General features: G+C 46.4%; 1 protein-coding gene across 1 annotated transcript in view; it reads right to left on the minus strand.

Moving 5' to 3' along the window:
• Positions 1-26,260, minus strand: part of ZFHX3 (zinc finger homeobox 3) — a 244,718-nt gene that overhangs the window by 74,097 nt on the left and 144,361 nt on the right. Inside the window, 1 exon segment of the mRNA XM_077756375.1 lies at positions 24,780-25,011. Coding sequence (XP_077612501.1) covers positions 24,780-25,011 — 232 coding nt within the window.

Raw genomic sequence — 26,260 nt, forward strand, 5'->3', positions numbered from 1 at the left:
AGAGAGAGAGAGAGAGAGAGAGAGAGAGAGAGAGAGAGAGAATCCCCAAGCAGGCTCCACGCTCAGCACAGACCCCAATGTCAATCCCACGACCCTGAGATCATGACCTGAGCTGAAATCACAAGTCAGACGCTCAACTGACTGAGCTCCAAGAGCAGCTTGTCTTAAAGGCTGTAACATGGGTGTCTGTGAAGGGGTGGAGAGTTCCTACCCGGGTGCCCCTTGGGGTGATGGATGTCTGTGGCCCCTCTCCTGGCTGGGAGGCAACGCTCCCCAACAACAGCAGCCCTGCACGGCCGTCTCTCTGGACCGGGCCCTCCCTCTCAGGGGGTCAAGCTCAAATACATCATACCGCTCTCATCGCCCACTGTTTTCAATACATTTGGATTCCCATCGAGGAAATCTCTCTTCTGTTTAGACAGGGAGGAACACATGGAGCCCGTTCTAATGGGCCGCCCCCAAAGGAGTGGGTCTGGGATGGGGCACGGACATCCCTTTCCTGCTCCGTCAGGAATCATTTTGAATGTCTCCGTTCTCCCGTGGGAAGCTGTCAATCCACATGTTTATCAGCTATCTAAAAAAAAAACAAACTTGCAGGGGCGCCTGGGTGGCTTAGTCGGTTAAGGGTCCGACTTTCGCTTGGGTCATGATCTCGCGGTTCATGGGTTCGAGTCCCACGTCGGGCTCTGTGCTGACTGCCAGCTCAGAGCCTGGAGCCTGTTTCAGTCTGTGACTCCCTCTCTCTCTGACCCTCCCCTGCTCACACTGTCTCTCTCTCTCTCTCCTAGAAATAAATAAAAATTAAAAAAAAATTAAAAAAAAAAACTTGCCAAGTACACTTTTCCCCCATTTCATCATTTAACAAATATCTGCCTCTCTGCCTCCTTCATAATTTACAAACTCCTAGGTCACCTTTGGAGCCACTACCCCATAGCCCTCCCTCACACGCAGGGCAAGGATGTGGCTAAACGCTCAACCACCCTCCCTCTCCAGGTCTTAACCCAAGCCTGGCTGTTCCCCTGCCGCCTCTCGAAAGTACACCCCTTGCCTCACACTAAAAGAGTATGAATTTTATTTTTTGCATGAAATCGGCTTTACAGACACTCAGGTTTCCCCAAATTACAAACACTACTTTCTCCACTTTTCTTTATCCTGTCGTCCTCCCCGGCCTATGGCCACTAGTCTGCTTACTCGTACCTTCCCTTCTGCCAACCCACCAGCTGTGCAGCAGGCAGACAGGGGCGTCCTCTGTGCTCTGTACGTCCGCACCGCTCTCCAGGAGCACCTGGTGCCTAAGATTCCCCGCGGCCACGGGGCTGTCTTGTTGCACGCATCATACAGCGTGCCCCTTTCTGTAAATTTAAGTCTCTTCGTAAAGAATAGTATCAGCCAAGATAAAGGGGCTCTAGATCTTTCCTCTAAGCGTTTGGTGGAAACTGTCAAGTAAGTAACAGTGCACAGTGAACCAAATCCCCAGGACGAGGAGGGACAGGCCACCCCACTTTGGGCAAGCTCAAGCGCCACCACATGGGCATCCCTGAGGCCCCTGATGCAAGAACAGGTCCTACCCTGGATCTCAGACCAGTTCTCAAAATCTGTAAAGAGGGAGAACTTTCCCTGCTCACACACACATTTTGCTACACCAATGAATCCCATGCACCTTCCGGCATTTCAGTCCCAGGAAAGCAGAAGGACAACCCAGGCCCTAGGGCAGCTCCAGATGGTTCCCCGCAAACCAGAGACCAGGACTGGAAGAAAATTCTCTCTGAAAAAGTGAAATCACCAAGATGCAAAAGATAAAGGAATGTGACAGTCCCTTATGATTTAAAGATTTCACACACAAGAACAGAGGTAACTATTTTCTGACTCAGTTTCTGTGTCTTCCACTTTCTGAAACAGAAACCTCTACGTGGACAAGGTGTAAACTGTGCACCCCTCAGGTGAATCCAACCACGTCAGGCCACTCCTCCTCTCAGAGCATGCAAACCCCCACTCTGGGCCCTGGTTAGAGGTGGGTCTAATGAACTATGCTACCTGCCTCCTCTTCCGCAGGACAGGCCGGCTACACCGGCCTTCCTATTTTCCCAGGGTCTTTGCACCAGCAAGGCCCTCAGCCACCCCACGCTCACCACCACATCTGCACACTTCTGAAGATGCCTGGCACGGAGGAAGCTTCTTTAAATACACACTAGAAAACATACAGGCATATGCAGAGATACAACCCTATCATTATTTAGTAGCAACTCAAATTACTATTGTATTTGTATGCAGTGTATTTGTAAGCGGTTGTGAGGGCGTGCTTACCCCATGTCTTAGGAAGATACGAAGTATTCCCGTGCTACTCCCATAGTCTGAACATTAGATCTTGGAAGCAGGTTGTCATGTATCAAAGACACATACTTAAGACTTTGCAAGCTTCCTATAAATTTGTGAATGAAGTCCCGAATCGTGTGGATAGCAAGGTGCTTGACCTCGACCTCTCAGGTGGCCCATGTTCCCCTGAGCCTCTCCTCTTGGCCACCAATGCTCCTAAGTCACACTGGTGGTGCACATCAGAGCTACCAAATCCCAGTTCCAACACCCATGGCCTAGGTCAGAAGCTGTACCAAGAATGAAAACCAGCAATCATCCACATGGCAAGCTGTTTGGAAACATCCAGCTGTTACAGTTGGGAGATGGAGCCTGTGGAGATCCAATGGAAGTGTTCAGTTTACGAGCTGTGAGGACACTCACTGAAAAATGACAGTTTCTGGAATCCTGGAGGATGTGCATGAAGATGGGGGGGTCAGTGTATTTCCAGCTGGGAGAGCCTGAGCAGGCATTAGGTGAGGCCAACATTTGTCTACCTATCAGAACATTTTAACAAGTGTATTCTGCATTCTTTCCTACCCTCAGGCTAGTCAAAGCCAACTGAACCACTTTAATCAACTATATTAAATAGCAAATGGAACACTGGCTTAAGAACCTAAAAGAGTTTTTACGTTCTCGAAATGAACCCATGACGTGAAGGGCTCCTTCCACCAGGTGCTCTCAGGGGACTGTCCTGTATCCAGGCAGAGCTGGAATCAAAGGACAAGACCAAGGACCGGGCCAATAATCAGGCAGACCCAAAGGGGAAGAGGCCAAGGGGAAGAAGGCATTTGTGGCACAATCTCACTGAGGTCCCATCACTCTAATCCAGGTGGGCTCTCATTTCACAGACAAGCACACTAGGTCCTGAGTTAGGCCGCGGGTGCTTCAGAGGAGGCTTCCATTCTGAAGGTGGCTCCATTCTGGGTCAGGTCAGCCACCTGGGCTGTGACAAACCTTTGTGAGCACTACTCCACTGACTGTTCTCTAACGAGTGTCAAAAATGAACTCGGGGCTTGTCCCCAGCCAACGTGCCAGGGCAGCCAAGACCCAGGGTCGACAGGATGGGGTACAAGAAACAGCGAGAGAGGCAGGCTTTTTGCTGCTGAGATGGAAGAGGCCTCTCATGGCCTATGCGTGGCCAAGGAGGCAAGTCACCATTGTGATCAGGGTTACCTCCGACCCACAACAAAGTCTTCCACCATCAGGGCTGGCTCTTCTCAAATCCACCGCTGATGAAGGCCCTGGTACATGCCAGAAAGGTCCTCTCTGGAGCTCAGTGCCTGTCAGCCAAGGCCATACTTGTTTGAAGCCTGAAAGCTGGAGCATGGCTTCCCTTGCCCTCAAGGACAGAGGAAATGCCACCTTTAAGATTCTGCAGAACTCCAGGGTGGCCATGAGTGGGAGAGGCAGACCCAGCGTTTCCCCAAGCTAAAACCAACATGAGACCCCTCCCACAGGAAGGAAATGGGTGTACTGAGCTGCAGACCAGAAAGATAATGTGATGCTTCCGGCCATGAGAAGCCCAAAGCGGTGAGAGGGGAAAAAAGGGAACAAAGAAATCATTGTGGACAGATAAAATGAAAATCTGGCAAGGTTCTGTCCTACCCAATGATCCAAAAGTGAGCTGAGACTAACTTTTCTTTCTTGGCAAATGTACTGTAGGTCAAGGCTCAGTGCCTGGAAGAGAGAGAACAGGAGAGAGAACAGAGAAGGGAGAGAAATGGAAGGACCGAGTAGTTCAGAAAGAATGTGCCAGGCTTCATGCTAATGTACATTCTCTCACTTCACTGTCACACAATTAATGAGAAAGACCCCCAAGAAGCCATCTCCTTCCACACACGAAATACCTGATACTTTAGAGGTGTGCAGTTGGGAGCCTGAACTAAACATGCAAAATCTGTCATATGTATGCATTTTTCTCAGGTAAAGGATCAATTCGTTGATCAGATTACCTGAAAAGGTAACGATCCAGGGTTATGTCACTTGACCAAGGGCAGCCAGTTCAGAAAAGCTGGGATCTAACCCATGTAACTTTTTTTTAATGTTTATTTATTTGTAAACATTTTTGAGAGAGAGAGAGAGAGAGAGAGAGAAAGAGAGAGAGAGAGAGAGAGAGACAGCGCACGCACAAGCAGGGGAGGGACAGAGACAGGGAGACACAGAACCTGAAGCAGGCTCTAGGATCTGAGCTGTCAGCACAGAGCCCAACACAGGGCTCAAACCCACAAACCACAAGATCAAGACCTGAGCCTAAGTCAGATGTTTAACCAACTGAACCACCCAGGTGCCCCTAAATTCCCATGTAACTTTTAAAAGCTCAGAGTGCCTGGATGGCTCAGTTGGTTAGCATCCAACTTTTGATTTTGGCTCAGGTCATGATCCCAGGGTCATGGAATGGAGCCCTGCACTGGGCTCCACACTGAATGTGGAGCCTATTTAACATTGATTCTCTCTCTCTCTCTCTCTCTCTCTCTCTCTCTCTCTCACCTCCTGCCCCTTACCCCTGCTCATGTGCTTTCTCTCTACAATTAAAAAAAAAGAATTAAATAAAAGCTCTTGCAAACAGGACTGATCTGAGAGTCTCCAATGTTCACTGGCATGAGAAAGGAAGGAAAGAACCAGAGAAGGTTTTCCTCAGAGTTTCAGGAGCCAGAGGGAAACGGGATGGACACTGGGTCATAGGACAACGTATGAAGACATTCATGGGCCCTTCCATTTTATTGTAGAGGATCTTCAAAGCAATTTCACTTCTCTGAGCACATTCAAAGTCACAGAAGTGACTTTTTTTTTTTTTATGGAACCCAATGGGGTGGACTTATCCATCAATGACACAGGCATAGACCCATTAACGTACAGTCACAGCTCTACCTGATGTCAAAAAATGACCTGGGAATGACAGAATAAGTAGTAAATATCCACATTCCCTAAATTACAGTCTTTCTGGAAGAATGTTCTCCAAAAACATGAAAGGTCATTATCTTTGCAGAGGGGCAAGTCTTATTCTCTGGGGTTGTGTGATTTCCCAACCTCCCCTCCCCCCATACAACATGGCATTTTTCTGTTTGTTTTTCTTTTTGTGTGTTTTTAAGTAGTTTATTGTCAACTTGGTTTCCATATAACACCCAATGCTTATCCCCACAAGTGCCCTCCTCCATGCCCATCACCCCCCTTCCCCTTCCCCCCATACCCATCAGTCCTCAGTCTGTTCTCAGCATTCAAGAGTCTCTCATGGTTTGTCTCCCTCCCTCTCCCCACCCCCCACTTCTCCCCTTCTTCTCCCCCACGGTCCCCCATTAAGTTCCTCCTAACCCTCCTATACGTGCAAACATATGGTAGCTGTCCTTCTCTGCCTGACTTATTTCGCTCAGCATAACACCCTCAAGTTCCATCCATGTTGCTACACATGGCCTGATTTCATTCTTACTCATTGCCAACAACATGGCATTTTTAAAACATCGTAAGCATTTCTTGCTTTCTCGATTTTGGAGAAGCACTGCATATACACTAATTGAAAATGCACTTCATTGACATGAATGTTTCCCAGAAATGGGCTGAACAGAAATGGCCTGGAGGGTCCAGTGTTGAGTCTCACTAACCCAGCATGAGACCACCCAGTTGGCATTCTCAGCACCAGCCTGGAACATACCAGAAGCCTGTCATCTGTGACACTGCTGAGAGGAGTAATTCTACTCCACAAAGAAAACAAAGGCAGTGTAGCATATTATGTGATTACCCTGGGTACTTCCACTCAATTCAGAAAAACCAGCAATTTTAAGCAGGGTAAGAGCAAAGTCCAGAAAGGCATCACCCAGATAACAGAACCTTGGAAAGGTGCACCTTATCCAATAAAGATGTGTAGTTGGTGTAATTCAGAGTAGGAAGACAAACTATTATTTCTAAATGGTGTGTCCTCCACACCTTTTCCATGCAGAGGATAGAAGGACACAGGAAACACCTTTTGGAAGACAAAACACACCCACGCCTGAAGACCACCAGGAGCTGTACCAGGATCCCCTGAGCTAGCTGCCCTCGGGAGTCAATGAGCAGTTGGACTCCTCTATTTATTGCAGACACCAGTTTAAACCTGGAATCCGCATTTATTTGGTTGGCTTATCTGTTTTTGCTCATGTGGTCACTTCCTGTCAACTTTTTGGCCAAGGTAAAAAGTGGCCGATCCAGGAAGAGGAGGATCTTTTGCAGAAACAAAGGAGAAGGAGGGCACCTGGTGGCTCCATTGGTTGAGCCTCTGACTCCTGGTTTCGGCTCAGGTCATGATCTCACAGTTCATGGGATGGAGTGCTGCGTCGGGCTCTGCACTGGGCATGGAGCCTGCTTGGGATTCTGTCTCTCTCTGACCCTCCCCTGCTTGCACTCATGCTCTCTCTCAAAATAAATAAGTAAACATTAAAAAAGAAAAAGAAACAAAAGAGAAGTGAGGTTGTACATGCCCAGGCACTTTCTTCTCAAGACAGCAGCTCTCCTCTTCTAACGATAACCTGGGTCCATGCACTGACTTGCTCAAGGTGGTTTTTCTAGGCTAGTGCTAATCATCAAAAGGGTTAAATGACTATGGCAGCAGAAAAAAGACAACAAGAGCAAGAAGAACAGAGCAGAGTAAGTGTGTGGGACAGGGAAGGCTCAGGGTCCACTGCAGGATCCATAGGAATCCAGCAAGATGGCACCCAAGTAGCTCACCGGCTGGGCTACTCATGGACAGGAGAGATCCTGCATCAGGTCCAGTGGAAGACACAGTCCTAAGACTGTGAAAGACACAGCCTAAGACACAGTCCCTGCTCCACAGAGGCTTAAGATTTTAGGGATGAACAGTAAGCAGGTATTAAACAGCCAGCCAAACAAGGCTGTCAAACCTTTCTGAACAATAAGAGATAAACAAACAGCACATAATTATAATTACGCATAAGACTCTGTGGTACTAGTTCCTATTATATTCACTCAGAAAAGTGGGAAATGAGGGAAGAATGTGTGGTTTCAATGACAACATCCTTTTCATGGTCTTTCTTACCCACACTGGCTTGTCAGCTTGCTCTCTCCCATTTAAAGCATCAGGATCCACCTCAGTACCCACATTAGACACCTTAGCTGCTTTCTCCCTATTTCTTCCATATGGAACTACAGCAGTAAGTAGTTCAACCCCTAAGTCTCCATTCCACTAGCCCAGATCCCCCTCATCTTTTACCTTACATGACCTTCACCATCAACTATCAAATATCACTAAAACTAAGTACTCAATGAAGAGGCAAACCAGTAGCATGTCCCTCCCTGATAGGATGGCTCTAGGAAGAATGTGACACTTTTCCGGAATTTCTACCAAAACACAAAACCAGATTCTAATGGTAAGGAAACACCAGAAAAATCTAAATTGAAGGACCTCTACAAAATAATAGAGCTGCACTCATCAAATATTTTGAGGTTGTAAAAGGAAAACGAAAATCTGAGGAACTATTCCAGATTCAAGGACGTTAGAGAAGGCAGATGAATACAACGAGTGATCTGTGATTTTCTTTCATAGAAAGGGAGTTACTGGGAAAATCTGAGCAAGATCTGTAGATTATCAAGAATTTTGGTATCAATGCTATTTTCTGATTTGGGTAATTTCTGCATGGTTACTTAAGATGGTGTTCCTGTTCTTAGAAAACATACACTAACATATTTAGAGACCAAAGAACACGATGGCTGAAATCTACTCTGACATAGTACAGCACAGCAACAATGTGCATATCTGCATCTATATTTTACACATGTAAGTAGGGAGTGAGAGGGTGTGAAGCAGAGAGCTTGATAAAGCAAATGCGGTAAAAGTAAAGACTTACGGAATCTGGATAAAGGGATGTTAAGAATTCTTTTCAGTCCTTACTTTTCTGTAAGAAATAACTTTTAAGGTATGATTTTAAAATGAAACACAGTAAGATTCTTACCATCTCTAGTTCAATTATTTAATTTTTCTATTGTTAAGTATTTCCAATTTTACACATTACTACATAAATATTTTAGAATGCATGGAAATTTCATTTACTATTTGTTATTTTCAAGCTACTAATTAAAATATTAAATAAAAACAGAGCTCTCACCAGCATTTGGAGTTCCCCTCAACACAAACAGCTCAGAAATCAATGTATTATTCCTATTTATTAGTCTTTGTTTTAGTCAAGGTTCAGCACATGTGAAGGTTTAACACATGCAAAAATTTCTCTTGAGGCTCTGAATCCGATTAGGTTATAGGAAACACAGGAGTTTCTCTGTGTTTGTTTTTAATAAATCTATGATATGCACACTTGCAATTCTATCTGTCTTTTTAAAAAAGCAGACTGGCATAGTGGACGGGAAAGCAGAGAAAGCTAGATGGAAAGGATGGAAGAAAATGAGACTGCAATTGTTGATCTTGGCCCACCGTCCTTTCTCTAGCTAGAATGACCTGCTCACTGGCCCTTGAACTCCTCAACCAAACTCCTGAACTCCAAACTCTTTGGCCTGCTCCTACCCATCTCTCCTTTCAGGAACAGGTAGGCGTATTCCTTGGAGCTTCCCAGTTATTCAGCTCAAGGATTCACACCTTGGATTGTCGAATATTTGTGGCCCTGCCCTACCACCTGGTAATTACAGTGGGTCATCTTGAACCCCATTAATCTTGTATGTGGGTACATGCCTCATAGCCCAAAAAAGATCACAGGCAGGGATCATTTCTTCTACTCTTTTATAATCTCTCAAAGAAACTAGCATTTACAACGAACAGGTGCTTAATAAACAGCTGCAAAGTTCCACATGCCCCAGTGTGTCCAATCCAAGAACGGAGGAAAGAGTTACCACTGAGTAACCCTGAAAAACTGCTCAGGGAGGGCAGTTAATGTTTCTGAAGTACATTTAGAGTCCCCAGAATATAAGTTTGCATTTGTACAACACAACTTCCTTTTTCAATGAGAATTCATGTACGTTATTTCATTTTATCTTATTAGTATGATGGGATGTGTTCTTGATGAATCCATAGCACTGTGGTTACTCATCATCATGCCATTATCATTACATGTTTATAGATTTTCCCCTTTATTACTCATTTTATTTTTTCCATCAAGCATATTTCAGATATGAGGTAGTAATTACCAAGTTCTCCACTCCTTACACTTAAAGTTTGCCATTTCCCCCTGATCATAAAAGCAGTAAGTGCCTATTGTTGATAATCTTGAAAATACAAAAAAAGTATGAAGGGAATAAAAATCATCCACAATCAGTGATAACATCTCAGTATATTTATATACATTTTAAAGGAAACTAGGACAATTACATACGATTTTGTGTCTTGCGTCCCTATTGAGCTTCATCCGTATCCTTAAATATTAATCAAGAACATTATTCCTAATGGCTACCCAGATTTCCACCACATAATCATAACAGTTTACTTAATCCCCTCCTTATCTTTTAAAAGATGTGTGGCAGAGATTCTTAATTGCCTTCCTAATAACTGTTCTTCCTGGGTGAACGAACACTCCTAATTTGGAGCAGTAATTCCCACATTCAGAATTGGATCTCCCAGTCTCTCCCAGTGTCTACAGTACAGGGAGAGTCGTGTGACCAAGTTCCATCCAATGAGATGCAAGAGGAAGTATGTGGGTATGGCTTTGTGGCAAGCTCTTTGTGGCTGTGGAGCAGCCACGTTGACACCATGAGGATGGCTGCATGGAGAGAGGGAAGGAAGGTGCGGTGGGTGCCTTCCCTCCTGCACTTGACTGCCCTCCTCTCAAGTCAGTTCTGTCAAGGAAAATGAAAACTCTAATTCATTTAATCCACTCTTGGCATGTCTCTCTATAAGTTGCAGCTTAATGCTATGTGATGAAATAATATTTTTGTCTGTTTCCCCACCTTCTACTATCTTCATCGTCTATATAACTTGGAAACATACAGGACCAAGCCCTCCTATACAAACTAGATTTTCTGTGAGTCCGGCAGAAGGAACCGGCACCGAGTGTTGCCTAACCTGCGGGTAACAAGCCCTACTCAAGAAGCCCGTTGGGAATGATGTGGGCGTTTGCTCATTTCTACTCTTCCTGCAGCTGAGAATGACAAAGAAAGCTGCCCCTCACTGACTCAAGTAAAAGAATTCCAAAGTTACAGGCTGCTTGTTGGCTTGGCACACTCTCCCGCCTGGCACTGGGCCAGCAGGGCGGGATAGAGGCCTGCAAGCTTGGAACAGGGTCTGGGCTCCCAGTCTCCTTCTCAGAGGAGAAACCTGGCTGGGTCTGAAATCAGCCCTCACCCAACATAGCTCCTGCTGGAAGCCCCAACACTACCAGCCAGAGCCCAGAAGCCCAGGGGGTCCCCAGGCCCCAAAGGAGCCTTGATGTAACACATGACTGACTGCACAGCCTGCTGGGGACCAGGACATTCACTCACTCACACAGCAGCTGGCCCAAAGCGTCGATGCAGTTTCTACTTGGTTCAAGGGACCGGAATCACAGCTGCCCCTAGAAAAGCTGCTTCTCTACTGATGACCAAACCATTTCCCCCATAAAAACAGCAGACAAAGCACTATAAACCCTCACGTAGCCAAAACTTAAGACTGGTATACATTAGGGCTCAGTGAACTACCTGCTTAAGTCAGGTTTAACGAGATGACAATGCTTTAATCCCGCTGCTTAAAGAAACGGCTGAAGTGTGCAAGTCAAGTTTCCAGCCTTCGTGAGAACAGAACGGTGAACGCGATTTCACCATTCTCAGGGGGGTGCCCCGGCCTGACTGGTCTCGGCACCACATCCTGAGCACTCAAGCCGCTGCAGAGTTTCATGGCCACAGAGGACAGGGTAGACTGCACTGGGCCTGGGGTGCCTCCAGCCCACATCCAGGGGATGCCAGACAAATGGATTAACTTTGAAACAAGCTCATTTTACTGCCCGAAAGGGAAAAGGAGCCATAAGTCCTGTTAAACTGGGATCCAACCTACTCTGTTTCACCATAATTTATGGGGTTGTGCTCCTGTTCAAAAACTAAAGCCTAGGCCTGTTCCCTAAAGTGCATGCACACAACCTCGGAGGCTTTGGCCGAAAGTGAGTCTTTAGATTATCTGGGTTCAAATAGTTCACTGCTCTGATAAGGGGTTTGAAGAGTCTAACAGAAGCAAATTCTATTGTTCCGTATGAATTTACATTTCTGGCTTGGGGATCAAGTCCACCTGAGAACCAAGAGGGGTAAGACAACAGGAGCCACACCCTCTCTTTCTGTTCCATGAAAGCCAAGAACTGCCCATAGTTAAGGGCGCCCTGGAGGTGGATGGGGAGCCCATGAGATGCCAGCCACATTTCAGAGTTGTCACAGCACGCCTGGTCAGCCTGTTGTCCCCAGCCTTCCAACCACTTCCTCCCCACGTGACGCCACCCATCAGAGAGTTTCATTAACCAAATGCTTGAGGGTTTGTGTCTATTTATGTTACCCCCTCTTCTCTCCCTTCTGTCCTAGCAGGACGCACTGGGGGAAAAAAAAAGTTATGATAAACTTTAATAAAAACAAAATTAAAATGATTAAACCTTTCATATCCTTTAGAGATAATCTCTCTTGCGCCGGCTGGTCAAATCTGGAAGAAAGCAAATGCAATCCAATCCATCCCCCACCCCAACCAAAGGAAACAAACAGAAAAGGCTGCCTGTGGCCAGATTTTTAAAATAAATTAAATTTGTCCTCACACACGGCAGCCAGGTGTGGCTGAAAAATACTTTCCATATATCCGTGATATATACCAACCTCCTTCCCCCCAGGGGTCTTTTAACATGAGCCTGACAGTTCTGAGGGGAAAGGGACCCTGAGGGGGTTGGAGTGGCCCTAAAATGGTTAATGAAAAAGAGTCACTATTTCCCAATTAGCTATGTAAAACCTGTCTTAAAAAAGGGACTCAAAGCCCTGTGTTTGCGCACCATCTACGGGAAACACACACACACACACACACACACACACACACACACACACACAACCAGTCCACATTCCTGATTAAAGTAAAGCCCAGAGAAAACAGTACACTACAGCGCAAATCTCCCTGGTCTTATGTGTTGGAAGGAAGTCTTCAGATCCGCCTGAGATCTGGGCACATGTCCATGGAGAATAAAATGGCTGCAGAATTAGATCAGGCCTGTCTGTCAAAGCCTGGCTAGACATGCAAGTCAGAGCTGGGTCATCGGCCCTTCCAGAGTGGGATAATGACCTCTGGACACGCAGCACCAGGGACCACAAGATCAAAGGTGTTAGGGCACTGAGCTCTTCCTGGATTACAGCGGTAGGCACTGAAATGAAATTCCTGTCCCAGAGATACACATCGCAATCTTATAGAACAAGTTCTGTGGAATGTGAACGCCCATCAGAAGAAGGTGCAGGGTAGGAGGAGATGAAAGATTCAGATGCGCTGCCTTGGTCATCCTAACACGTACCCTGACCAGAGACAGCTTCTCATTCCTGTGTGTGTTGTTTACATTGTAGTAGAGACAACGCATCCTCAAGTCAAAAGGACAAGCCTTTCCTGTGCTTCACACTTCGGCAATGAGTCACCAGGAAAGGATTTTGTTTTTGGAAAAAAAGCTGCTGACCCCCAGGCTAAAGGAGAGGATTCCACAGTGCTATGCTGAGCCCCGGGAGCAGCCTCTAAGCAAGCAGTTCAGGGATCAGTGACGCCCTGGTAAATGCAGTCACCCCTTTCCTCCTTGCCTGGAGGTACAACTCTACTTGGGGGTGATGCAGAGGAAGAACCTTACATCTGGACTATGGTGGACATGCAAATTTCCATAGCAACCTGATTATAGTTGCTAAGTCATAACCGTCACCTCCCCTGCTCACACCTTGCCAATGACCTTCCATCTCCATGGGAGCAAAATTCAAATCTCCCCCCACACTACCAGGGCCACCAGGGGACTGGGCTGCTTGAACCATGCCTCCCAGCCCTCTGCCCACCCTCCTGCTCCAACCCCAGCCCAGGGGCTTGGCACTTGCTGGACCTCCACCAGGCCTGCTTACACTCACTGTCCACCGCTCAGCTCCAACATCATCTCGCCTGAGAGACTTTTTCCAGGAGAATCTTATATACAACAACTCCACCATCTATCTCACCCTGGCCCGCCCAGCTCTATTTTTATAGCACTTTGCACACCTGACATTCTGTCATTTGTTTATTTGGTATCTGTNGGCAGATTCCCCGGGGCCTAGAGTGGTACCTGGCCATGCTAAGGACACATCCATATTTGCAGGACTCAAGACTCCACCTCTGGACTCCTATCAGTCACATCTTCACCTGGTTCTTTTCTAAAAGCAACATGGTCTTTCCTTACAGATGCCTTATCTTGACCTCTTCATTTGCAAAGTCCTTAGCACCTGCTCATCCTCTTTGTACTTCCCTACCCCACCCTTTCCCAAGAATCATGGCCTGATTTTTTTATTTCGTTCTGATTTTTACTGCCAACATAGGCTTTGTTGTTGCTCTGTTAATGATACAAGACCCATCAACCCAAATTCTAGCTAGTGTCTACTACAAAATTGCAGTTATGACCATAAAAATGCCCAGGGTGGACACAAGTTTGCATGGCTGATGGCCAGGCCACATCCTCATCACAACCATGCCTCACAGCAGGTTCCTATGGCTGGTGACAGGCTGGAACCTGCTCAAGTAAAGACCCCTGCCCCTCCTGCTGACGGGGTCAGAGCTGCCCTTTCCACTTTGTGAGGTTTCTCACTGCTTCTGGGACTGACTCACACAAGAGAAGCACAGAAGACCATGAGAGTTAGGAAAGCCATGCAAACCACTGCCAGGTCTCAGAGAAGACCAAGGCTTGCACTCTGATGTCACAAATAAGTGCTGCCCTTTTTCTCAACTCAGTCTTATGAGGTCCCCCATTTCCATACTGAGAGAATCGAGCAATGGACCACATTCCCTTCTAGATATGAAAAGCCCTGTCCCGCAGCCAACGCACTACTTATCCTGTGGATGAGTCAGTCAACCCACAGCAAGGAAGGAAGACACAGCGGGAAGAGTACTGCCCTTGGCCTCCGCTGTGACTACCCAGCTTTGCTGCTGTCTAGAGCAGCACTGTCCATGAGAACTTTCTGTAGGGAAGGAAATGTCTACTATCTGCAGTGTCCAATATGGCAGTCACGAGTCACATATGGCACTGAGCACAAACAGTCCAGAACACTGGGAACTTGAGACGTGAGACCTCTACCATAGGCTATGAATGGGTGAACGACCTCTGCTTCATGCTCCCGCAGTCAAGGAAGGCCCGTCTGGAAGTTAGCTTTGAGGCCTGCATCCCAGGCTCGCATTCTGAAAGATGAGGGTTGGAAATGAGGATGTGTCAGCCTTACAGACACGTGAGGATAGGCCCTCAATGAAAGTTAGTGAGGGTGAAAACTTCTGCCCTGGGATTTTTGGATAATGTCAAGCATGGAGTATTCAATTCAGAGTTAAGTTAAAATAAAAAAAATAAAAGGTCCTTCAGGTACTTCCAGCAACACAAATCCTTTGGATGGAAGCCCAACCAATTTATACCACACAGAGTTCTCTACCATAACAGGTTATAGAATATGGCAAGGCTCTGGCTCTGGGGGCATTCACCCCAACCAGAGAAACAAAGCAAAACACAGGGCTACCCAACACCATCCACAAATCTGGTGAGTTCTGATTATCCCTGAAAGGACCAGCGGGCAACAGTAAGGAGTCAGTATGGCTACAAATCCCTCCCACACAAACCTTCTACACAACTGGCCTGCTGGAGTGCCCAACAAGGGCAGGCTTTATTGATGCTGAGACTGTCACGTTTCACAGGCATGAAAACGTCCCTACACAGGGCTGGCTGGCTGTTCCCTGGGGTTCCCCAAGACGAGGTGTGAGTGGAGGCTGTGTGAGGACAGGTGAGAGAAAAACCACGGAGAGATGGGCTCAGCGGGCATGATGCTCTGACCCGACTCCGTCCTGACGAGTTTCCTCCAGCACTTCTGCCTTCCTCTGGAGCTGCGGAGGGTCTCTCCAACCTCCTGTCACCTCTGCGTCCACCTCCACATCCCATCCGTCCCTCCACATCCAAAGGGCCATGGGAAAAGACACATGAAACAAGCCTCAGATTCCTCAGAAAGCCCATCTTACAGCGTGAATTGTGTTCCCCCCAAAATTCGTACAATGAAGCCCTAACCCCAGTTCCTCGTGTGTGTGTGTGTGTGTGCGTGTGTGTGTGTGTGTGTGTGTGTGTTTGGAGAGAGGGCCTTTCAAACACTGATCATGTAAAAGAAGGCTGTTCAAGTAAAATAAGGCCCTAAACCAATCTGACTGGTGTCCTCAGATAGACAGACAGACAGCAGGGGTGTGCACACAGAGGAAAGGCCACATGAGAACAGGAGGGGGCTGTCTACAAGTCAAGGAGAGAGGCCTCAGGGGAAACCAAGCCTGCCGATGACTTGACCTTGGACTCTGAGCCTCCAGAACTGGGGGAAAACAAATTTGGGTAAGCCACCTAGTCCATAGTATTTTAGCACGGCACCCCTAACCAAAGTAAGGGAGTCCAGAAGGAAAAAATCTGTCCTGAGCTCAGGATTTTAAACCAATGGAAACAGAGGAAGAAAAGAGCACAGGTTCTTTTTTTGACTTCATGCGAAGACAACAGTTTTGGATCAAATTTTAAGTTAAAACAACAGGTCTGTTCCAAGAAAAATCACACACTGTCCAATTTTTAATATTTTAATTAGAGCAAAGGTCAAGGATCTTTTAAAAGCAATCAATAGCTCCTTTTGTTAACATATACACCAAAGGTCTCAAGATAGTCTTGAGATATGAACTATAAAAAGCCCTTTAACATGCACTCTGCAAGATGCATCTTTAGAAAGTCCGATCAAACTCCCTCAACACTGCTAATAGAATAGGCTTACATGCTCATTTGAAGCACACTGCTCTCATACTGAGAAAAACTGAGAAAAGGAAGAAAAGAGAGAGAAAAGACAGCAATAAAGAATATATCTCACCCAGACTGGCAGAAAGCAGGTGGTAGGTGGGCACCATATTCCTTAAAATGGAAGCCAAAAAAGTTTATAAAAAATGCAGCCCAAATCCAGCTTGGGCCTGCCAGAAATCTAAGGAATCCCAGTGAGGACCCCAATACTTTCTCAACTATTCTATAAGTTATATAAAAAGAACTTTTTCAGCTCGTTTATAAATCCATACTGTCCACTAAGGTAGCCATGAGCCACATGTCATATCAAGCACTTGAAATCTAGCTAATATGACAGAGACACTAAATTTTTTTGAGTTATTTTTTTTAAGAGAGAGTGTGTGTGTGTGTGAGAGAGAGAGAGAGAACACAAGTGGGGAAGGGGCAGAGAAAAGGAGAGACAGAATCCTAAGCAGGCTTCACATAATCAATGCAGAACCTGATGTGGGGCTCGAACTCATGAATGGTAAGATCATGACCTGAGCTGAGATCAAGCTGGTTGCCTGACTGACTGAGCCACCCAGGCGCCCCAAGAAACTGAATTTAAAATTTTCATGTAACTTCAATTAATTCAAACTTAAATAGCCATATATGGGCATGACTACCATACTAGATGGGCAGGCACGGACGTGGAGACATTCACTTTGCTCTCAAGGGCTCTAAAAACCCAACGACCATAAAACTAACAACAGTGCTTATACTGATCTGGAAGGACACAAAACTTTTCACTTCTAGTCAATGTTTAAAAAAACTCATATGAGTCTATAATTCTCATAATTGGGTCACAGTTTGAAGGGGGTTCCTTAACATCTCTAAGTCTGAGAAGCCTTTGAGCTATTTCTGTAAGCAAAGAGATGCATGTTCTATTTTCCTCCCTGGCCCCCAACCAAGGTCGGGGACAAGTTTAATATAGAATATAAGTAGCCCAAGATTTGGATTCTTTGCACATTTCTAAAGGCAAAGCAAATACAAGCCTTAACTTCTCTTGAAAACTACATTTGAGCAACACAAGGGGTACTAAGTGCCGAGGCTGGGGTGAGGGACACGCACACACAGGGCCGATGGTTCCTGCTACAGTGACCCTCCCCTCAAATGAAATCCCCAAACCCAAACCCAGCAAGAACACCCACTCACTGGCTAACAATCCCTGTTCACCTGAAGGTCAAGTTTCACTTTCAAGTTCCTTAGATACTCCTTTTCAAAGGTGACTTGGCATAAAGATTTCACTAAAATAACACCTGGTATGATGATATTGTAAGTCTCCCCCGGGGGGTTCCTGTGTTTCTGGGCTCTCTGGCATGCTCATATGCTTCAACAGGGCACCACCCAATACTGAATCAACACACACACACACACACACACACACACACACACACACACACACCTGTAACCACCAGCAGGTCCTTTTTTTCTTTTCTTTCGAGCAGTGCCCCTTGTTATCACCCTCCCTAGAGGAGAGCGGCCATGGTGTTGCTACCTCTCAGAGTGGGCAGCACTAGGTGGCCGTGAGGACACACACTACTACCTACCCCAGAGGACAGTAGAGAAGACAGCCTAGAGCCTCTGACCAAGAACCAGGCTAACTGGCCCACAATGTGAAGCCACATGCATAGCCCACTGTAGAGGGCAATGCATGCTCCAGATTTATATAGTGAAATAAAACAAGCAAATCCCTGGTAGCTTTGATCAGCTTATAAAAAAAGAAATCAACTAGTAAATGGCAGATCTAGAATATGAAAGGATGCGTGAATAAGAATCACTGCAATTCAGGCTACTGCAGCCAGGTTTGAGATAATATCTGAGAGGTCCATGTCTTGGTGTGGATGTTACTCTCTCCTGGAAAAGACAGAGAGGAAAGAGATGACATGGAAGGTTGGAGACTCTGGACCACTGCATAAGCCACTACTATGGTGATATCTCATCCTCTTTGGAGAGACCCGTACAGACCAGAAACACGGGACAGCAATGAAACCACATTTCACCCATGTCTACCTTCCAAAAGACCAGACATTAGCATGTTTGCAGAGAGCAAGCAGAAAAGTTTAATTGCCCTCAATTACCCAGTTCGAGAAGGCTCCTAGATAATGGCTCTCAGATTTCTTACCTGGCATTGACATAATTTCTCTGACTCTGGCTTCATTATATTCCTAACTTAGAAGCAATAGTCTCTGCCTTTCCATAACAGACACTGAAATTCAAGGGAAGGCTGGGCCGTCCCCACGAAGGTTTCTTGTATGAAGAGTCAGACCCTCGGCTTCCACACTGGTCTGCTGTGTGTGTGGGTACGGGAGAAGGGGGAGGGGAGGGCACAGGAGCATATACTTAGAAGAAGGACTAAGACAAGGAATATGTAATCAGAAGCCATCACAATTACAAATGTAAATGAACAGGCAATTGGCGCTGACCTTTGTAGATTGTTAGAGGACTAATTAAGGCAAATCAGAAACTCTGTTCCAACAGAAAAACAAGACCGTGCACACCCTAAGAACTACTCCTGTCTTCTCCATGTAGATGCAAAATGCAAGAGACTCAGACAGTAATCAAACTATGTATGCTTTACAGTGACAAACAGAAAACTTGTCTCCACAAACAAAAGACAATCAAGATTTACTCCTTGGTATGTTCTCAGCAATTGTGCTAGTATCTCTAGGTACAAGTGCCATCAATATCTGACTTCTTGCCATGTGCCTGACACTCTCTCAGATTTCGTGGGGAAGATCCCACCCACGAAACAGTCGGAGACACCAATTACAAACTTTGCTGAGAATGGTTATTTTTAAAAGCTTTAAGAAAAATACTTTAAAAAAAACAGAATCAAAGAAATCAACCTAAGAGAGTCAAATCATGTTATTCTGTAAACCCCACTTTTCCTTTAACAGTGTTATGCCCTCTTTCACACAGACACATAATGATCTCTCTTTGTCCATGTGCTGTAAAGCATCTTTCTAAAAAGCACACTGAAAGTTTATAATCCTATTGTCCAAACAGTCCTTAGCAGGGAATATATTTAAAACAGAGAAAGTCACATTTTTTCCATTCCTCTGTAAGTGCATAAAATTTCACTCACCCCAATTTGTTGTGAAGTTCTTTTACATGTAATGTCCTTAGTTAAAATATGTTTACCCCTATGCCTTTCCCCAAGTCCCAACAAGACCTACCGTAAAAAGGAAAAAAGAAAGAACACAGCTCCTTGGTTTTACAAAAACAATGTTTTGGAATTACAGAACTGGCCATAACATATTTCAGTGCTATGAGAAAAATTACTCTAAAATTGTATATAATTTAGCTACTTATAGAAAAAAAAAAGATGTACTTCATAGTTAGAAGGCAGCCTCATACCAATTTTGAAAAATAAAAGCAGGACAAAAGGAGAAACTTTTGAAAAGAGAACATTTTCTTATTCTCTTAAGCTGCAGAGGTTAAAAGCAAAAAACTCCCTGAAAGTTGGTACAAGAAAATGATCCATCAAGAGAAGCCAGGGAGTGTTTTAGAGTCACTTGTCACCAAATCCACATTATCACCTGGCAGGCCTCTGCCTCCCGACCCCAGGAATTCACTACCTCGGGCGCCAAAGACGTGTCAGTAAAGGGGGATGCCAGCTTCCGTTCCAAACAAAATATTCTCTTAAACTCCAAAGAGCTGCGGCCTCTGTAAACTGAGTCACCATCTGGTTGCCTCGAATGCCTGGGCTGGCATATCCACCAAGGTATCCACATCAAGGGAGGAGACGACACGTCAGCACATCTCCCAACCCATAAAAAGTCTTGGACGTAGTCGGCGTGCGATCATGAACCGTTACATCACATCTGTGCAAAGTTTGGAAATCTAGGACTACGTGAAAGAGAAAGTAGTTAAGTAAAGGGTAAGACAGAAAAAAGGAAGAGGAGGAGGAGGAGGAGGAGGCGGCAGGCAGACAGGAGGAACACAAAGGGCCTACTGTCTTCTCAAAGCCCAGGGCACTGATACAGTGAAATTAACTACAGCTTCAGCCGGGAGCCAGAAATGCCTTTTTAATAAGCAAACAGGGGAGCGGTCCTCCACATGACCCACCTACGAGAGCTTTCCATCTTTCACGAGCTTCTGGTCAACGAAGGGGAAGTAAACAGCCAGTGCCAGCAACGAAGAGATAGAAGCCAGTGTGTCAGCACTTAACAACGGGCCTTCTCTACCTCTACCTGGGTGTGGGGGTGATATGAAAAGACCAAATCCCAAACAAGTCAAGAGACCACTTGGTCTTGCAGAAAATGTACTCAAGTCCACAACCAAAAAACTGGGCAGAGAGGCAGGGGAGAAACTTCACCTGTTTAAATTACTTCCTTTTCTCTGAGCTGTATACTCCTTTTTTCCAAGCCATTTTTTAAATGGGAAGTCCCACTGTGTGTGTGTGTGTGTGTGTGTGTGTATGTACACACACACATGTGCGTGCCTGCCTGTCTAGTGTGGGAGTGAGGGTGGCAAGCATAAGCCACAACTATGACACCAGGTTAAAGACCATATGCTACAGGGCCTGGCTCGGCCACAGGCATAGGGGTAAAGCCTCACACAGGCAGGACCATGCAGGGGGGGGTGGCTTAACTACAGGTGACCCCTGGCAGCCTACTTTCAGCCCTCTGGTGCACGGCAGTACCTAGGTGTGCTACGTTCGGCCACAAGGCCTCTGAAGGCCTTACAGGCTCAATGAGAGGTGTGAATCCTGGCTGCCGACACAAAGTTCCGAAGGGCGGAGCAGAGCTTCACAGTGTCTCCTTCTCTATACTTAGAAATTCATGCGGGTTGGCAGGCTAGGTGGTGAACCTGACTGATCGGAAAACATACTGACTTTAAGTTAACAAGGAAAATCTGAAGAGATCTTTTTTGTCAACCACAGGGAGGAAACTATTCTAGAGTTCTCTCCACCAGCTACAGCATGGGGAGTCTGGATATCTGTAGAAGGTGATGGGAGACTGGGGTCTGAGGTCCTGAGCTCAGAGAAGGAAGCTATTTCTTTTGTACAACCTTCCAGTGTGTAGACAACAGCAGCGGAAAAGAAAGAACACCATCATTTAACCAGCTGTTGACAGGAGGTCGGCGTAGAAAACTCTAGACAGCACACCATTTACAGGCAGCTTACAGTTACAACAAGCAGGGGGTCCCCAAAAGGTGCTCAAAGACCTCCCTAAAGCTTCCGTACGCTACACGAGTGATGTTTCCAGCTGAAGATTAATGTCCTGACCCTTACGTGAGAGAAGAGAAGATCGGGAATATTTGATCAAATCTCTGTTGATAAATTTGAACTTGATGACCTTCAGTGTCTTAAATTCACCTCTTCTTGAAAACATTCTTTCAACAAGTTAGGAGTCAATCCCTGTGGGGAGGGAGGACATATTTTACGATGAGTTGTCTTAAAAGGATTTCTAAAATGGCACCAAGTTACTTTTAATGTCAACGTGAATATTACCTAATAATTTGTCCTTTTGTCATTAGTGAAGAGTATGGGCTCAGCCTGGATGTGTGAGGGAGGAGGGTGCAGGGTGGGGAGGGTGGAGGGTGGAGAGCAAAAACATGACTCCAGGCCAAAGACAATACAAAAGGATTTTGAAATACAGAAAGGAAGTCTATCATCTAGACTAAAGTTGCTCATACACTTCAGGGGGAAAAATAACTCTTAATACGCATTAAATGAGAGAAACCCAGAAGGCAATGGTGTAAGAAAGCAATTCCAGAGCGGACTGCATAAATAGAAGTATTACATTATAAAACAGGGAACTGTTTGTTCCAGTCCATAGACCCCGGGTGAAATGGCAGCTGTACACTATTTAGTTTGGGGCACCTCATTAATAAAAAGGGAATTCTGAGGAGAGTGAAAGAAAGAATTGAAGGGCGAAGGGGACCAGCTTTTAACGGAAGATTAAAACAATGACGTATGCAGAGCTGGCAAAAAAAAAAAAAAAAAAAAATAAAAAAAAAAAAATTAAAACAAAAAAGATTTTTAAAAAACCCCAAAAACCCTGAAATAAATAGGTCTGCATTTATGGATGGAGACAGGAGAATACTGTAAAATGGCACCCTAGCAAAATAATGCCAAGTGGCAGGATCAAACACAGGCCAAAATGTGGAGAACAGGGACCCCAACAGGCACGTGGCTCAAGAGGCTCAGTGTTCGGGCACAGACAGGTCTGGGGTGCCGGCCTCACCCCTCATTCCTGAGCACACACAGATGGAGGGACGGGGTCGGGCACCAAGTGGAAGTCCCAGAGATTACTGCATTTGAACTTGAACCAGAAGAGACACCTGAAAAACGCACGGGAAAGGACAGTCTTGCAGTGACCCAGAGGTGACAAAGTTATGCTGGCCTCTCCACTCTGAGAACTGAGCCTCAGCTACTCCCGCACTTCATTTATGTGAAGAGAGCAAAGGAGCCGTGAGGGGTAGGGACAGGGGTAGTGGGCGGAGGGGTGTGGAGGGGCTCAGGAGGGACACCTCCAGGAGGAAACGAAGCTGACAGAACAACTGATCTGGCAGGGCCTTCAGAGACCAGGAAATGTCTACTCTGGCAGAGGGCTAGCCATGAATTAATCATAGGTACCTAGCAAACCAGGGAAAATAAAAAGTTGTACAAGACGGAAAATGAAATTATAAAACTCTACATGGCTCAGCAGTGATTAATATTTATAGAGTTAGAATAATGAAAACACTGAATATTAATATAGCCCCAAATTATTATTTAATCATCATGGAAGATGGAGGGAGGGAAAGACTGGGTATACGGGGGAGGGGCTAGGGGGTGTGGTATAGGGGGTATAAGGGTGGTGTGTGGGGCGGGAGGAGTGTATGGAATAGGAGGTGTCTACGTTTGAGTTTGTGGATGGGTGTGTGTGAGTAGGAGCGTGTGGTCTGTAGAATGGAATACTAGTGGAAGCCTCATCGTTCAGAGTAGAAAGCCAATAGATAATGTCTACACATTAAAAAAAAAAATCAAGAAACAGCAGGAGAAGCACATTAAGAAAGATGGAAATAAATAACAAAATAAACAACTGAAAGTTGAAAGCCACTGCTCTGGGCAATGGGATGGGGGAGGGGAGTGGTGCCAGTTTTCATAAGGTTTATAAAACTTCTTGCCTTTAAGACCTATAAAACTGCGAGATGACATAAAATTAAGATTTAAAAACTCCATGCAGCCACTACAGCTCCATGGCCGAAGGTGCTGCAGGTGACAGACAGGTGAAGGATGGCCCCGAGTCTCCAGGTTGGCCAGGTGGTTTAACAACATGCCACCAGGAAAGGGAAGCTGGGGTGGGGGGCAGGGGTGAATTCATACTCTATGAGGCAGCACCAAAGGGAAATACAGGGAGCTGTTTGAAGCGTATCTGGTAACACCAGGAGATCAAAGCTTTAAAGGACTGGAAGCCAAGAAACAGGGCCTAACACCGGCTGACGCCAGAATGTGGGGCAGGCCGATGACCAAGAGCCGGGCGCTGGGCCGGTCAAGAGAAGCATGAAGACAAGACAGAAACACTCCCTGGAAGCTCAAGAAAGGGAGCTTCGGGGTGGGGGGATGCAATACTTTCAGAGACCACAGAAGGAACAGGAGAAGGCCCAGCAGCTAAGGGCTGGGTAAATCCAAAGTCATTGGTGACCTCTCAAGGGTGGTTTGCTGATGGGGGGAGACAGGCTATGGTAACCTGAGACACGGGCTGGAGATGACCAATACAGACTATTCTTTCAAGAACCTTGAAGATTCTACTGCAGAGAGAGAAGCAGGACACAGGATTATAGGAGAGCTCTTGTCCTGTTGTTTTTAAAGAGGCCCTGCCTGCCCTGTGATTCCAAGTTGAAAGGAAGGGACTGGAAGGGCTGAAAACACAGAAGAAGGACGATTCTACCGACTGAGGTCCTGGTGGGAAAGAGAACCATAAAGAGGCGGGAGCGATGGGAAGAGGGGGCTGTGGTGAGAGACAGGAAGGGAGCCGGGAGCTGGCGAGGTCCCTCTGGAAGGCCACGACCCAGTGGAGAAGCAGGAAAGCACCGGCCCACGACTGGCAGAGGCACCCTCAAACCCAACCAGAAAATGCTGAGAACAAGCGTGGGCTGTTCTGATCCCCTCGGAAGTTCATTCTCACACACCAGACTTGAGGCCGCAAACTCTTATCCTTGCCAGCGAGCAGGCCCTAATTCAGCACTTGCTTTACGTAACTCTAGACCAATAAATTGAATCTACAGTGAGCACCCGAGGAATCTGGGGTTAGGAGACAAAGCATCTCCAGTTGTCCTGTTCACAGGGCAGTGGCCTGTGACACCTGAAGAAAGGGAGGCGAAGATCCTTCACTTAAAAAAACAGCAAGAACGCACACAATGTTCCTTCCAGAACACGATGGTCACCTGTGAGGTCAGTGATGGACACGAGGAGCAGCAGCAGAGAACCAAAGCCCGCAGGAGGTCCACACCAGGGCCCCACCGGAGACCACTCACCAATGGGCCCACGAGACCACTCACCCGGGTCAGTTGAGGGGCACCTGCGGATGGTGAAGATCTGCCCCAGGTCCTCATCCTCCTCGGGAAGGCCCTTCTGCAGCCGCTGCAGCTTGCGCAGGCTCTCGCTACGCTGGTGCTTCATGGAACGCACGTGCTGGATGAGGTTCAGCTTGGCCTTCGTGGAGTAGTTGCACAGGACGCAGTGGTAATAGCAGCTCTCGCCCTCCACTCCGCTCTCGTGCTGCTGCAGGTGCTGCGAGGGGCAGAGGAGAGGGACACATTGTGGGTAAGCTACTCGAAGCTGCCACCGCCATGAGCCCACCCATCCCCGACCGCAGCCCAGGGCTGAGATTCCTGGGAGGGGTTGTTCTGTCTCCCCCGCAGTACCTTCTTCCTCCAGTAGTGCTTCAAGGACCAGCAGACAGCAGTCTCCCATCCCCAACTCCGCTGAACGGCCCCTCCCCAGCGGCTTTCCACGCGGCTGCTAATGCTGCTGACAGAGCGGACCCTCCCCATGGGACCTGGGTCTTCCTGGCACAATAATCAAAGGTTCCTCCTCACACTCTGCAAAGCGTCCGCTTTATTTAGATCCGAGTTTGCAAACAATGGCCCATAGGCCGACTCCAACCTGCTGCCTAATTTTATAAATAAAGTTCTAACAGAACACAGCCACATCCAGAGATCTGCGTGTTAACAATGGCTACTTTCCAAGCACCAGAGGTGAGCGGCTGCACCAGAGACAGCATGGGCCTCAAAGCCTCAAATATTACTACCTGGCCCTTTACAGAAAGGTGAGCCAACCTCTGCTTAGGTGATAGCCTATATGGTCACCCTCCCTGCACAGAATCCTAGGTCAGTAACACAGAGCCAACACTGCTGTCTGGCTTTTCCATGAGAAGGACAGGTCAAGTTTTTATATTTAGAACCACAGTCTATTAGGAGAACCTAAAATTAGGTTTTCCTTTGGATTAAAAAAAAAAAAAAAAGCAGAAAAATAAACTTCTCCAGACTGGTTCCCTGTCAACATCTGAAGGTCACTTGGCTTAGTGCATCAGATGGTCAAAATTACACTCTGTTGTGTTGGTGTGTTCTGATTCCAGAACAAGGAAGCCCAAAACCCAGCAGAAAGCAGGCACCCACAGGATTAAAGTGAGGGGCACAAGAACAGGAAAGGTCATGGGAACACTTAGCAGACTCCAGACTTTTGTGTGCAAAAGACTCAAGAGATTATCCAAGGACAAAACTCACAAAGTTTGTGTGCCTCTTTGAGAAAACGATGAAAGGTGTGGGCCCTTCTCGATAACAGCTGGGAGAGTGATGAGCTCCAGGTATAGAAGGGATAATCTCCTTCATTTCAAATGACCTCATTTTAGGAGAAGAGGGAATTTTTCTACTGGCTGCACTTTATAAAGCAGGGGAAACAATTCGAATAAACTTAAGTGTATGATCCAAGGTAAGTCAGCTAGTTAGTGGGACAGAGGGGACCAAGGTTCATACGCCCC

This window comes from Crocuta crocuta, unplaced genomic scaffold, assembly GCF_008692635.1.
Source record: "Crocuta crocuta isolate KB4526 unplaced genomic scaffold, BGI_CrCroc_1.0 scaffold388, whole genome shotgun sequence".
Taxonomy (NCBI): domain Eukaryota; kingdom Metazoa; phylum Chordata; class Mammalia; order Carnivora; family Hyaenidae; genus Crocuta; species Crocuta crocuta.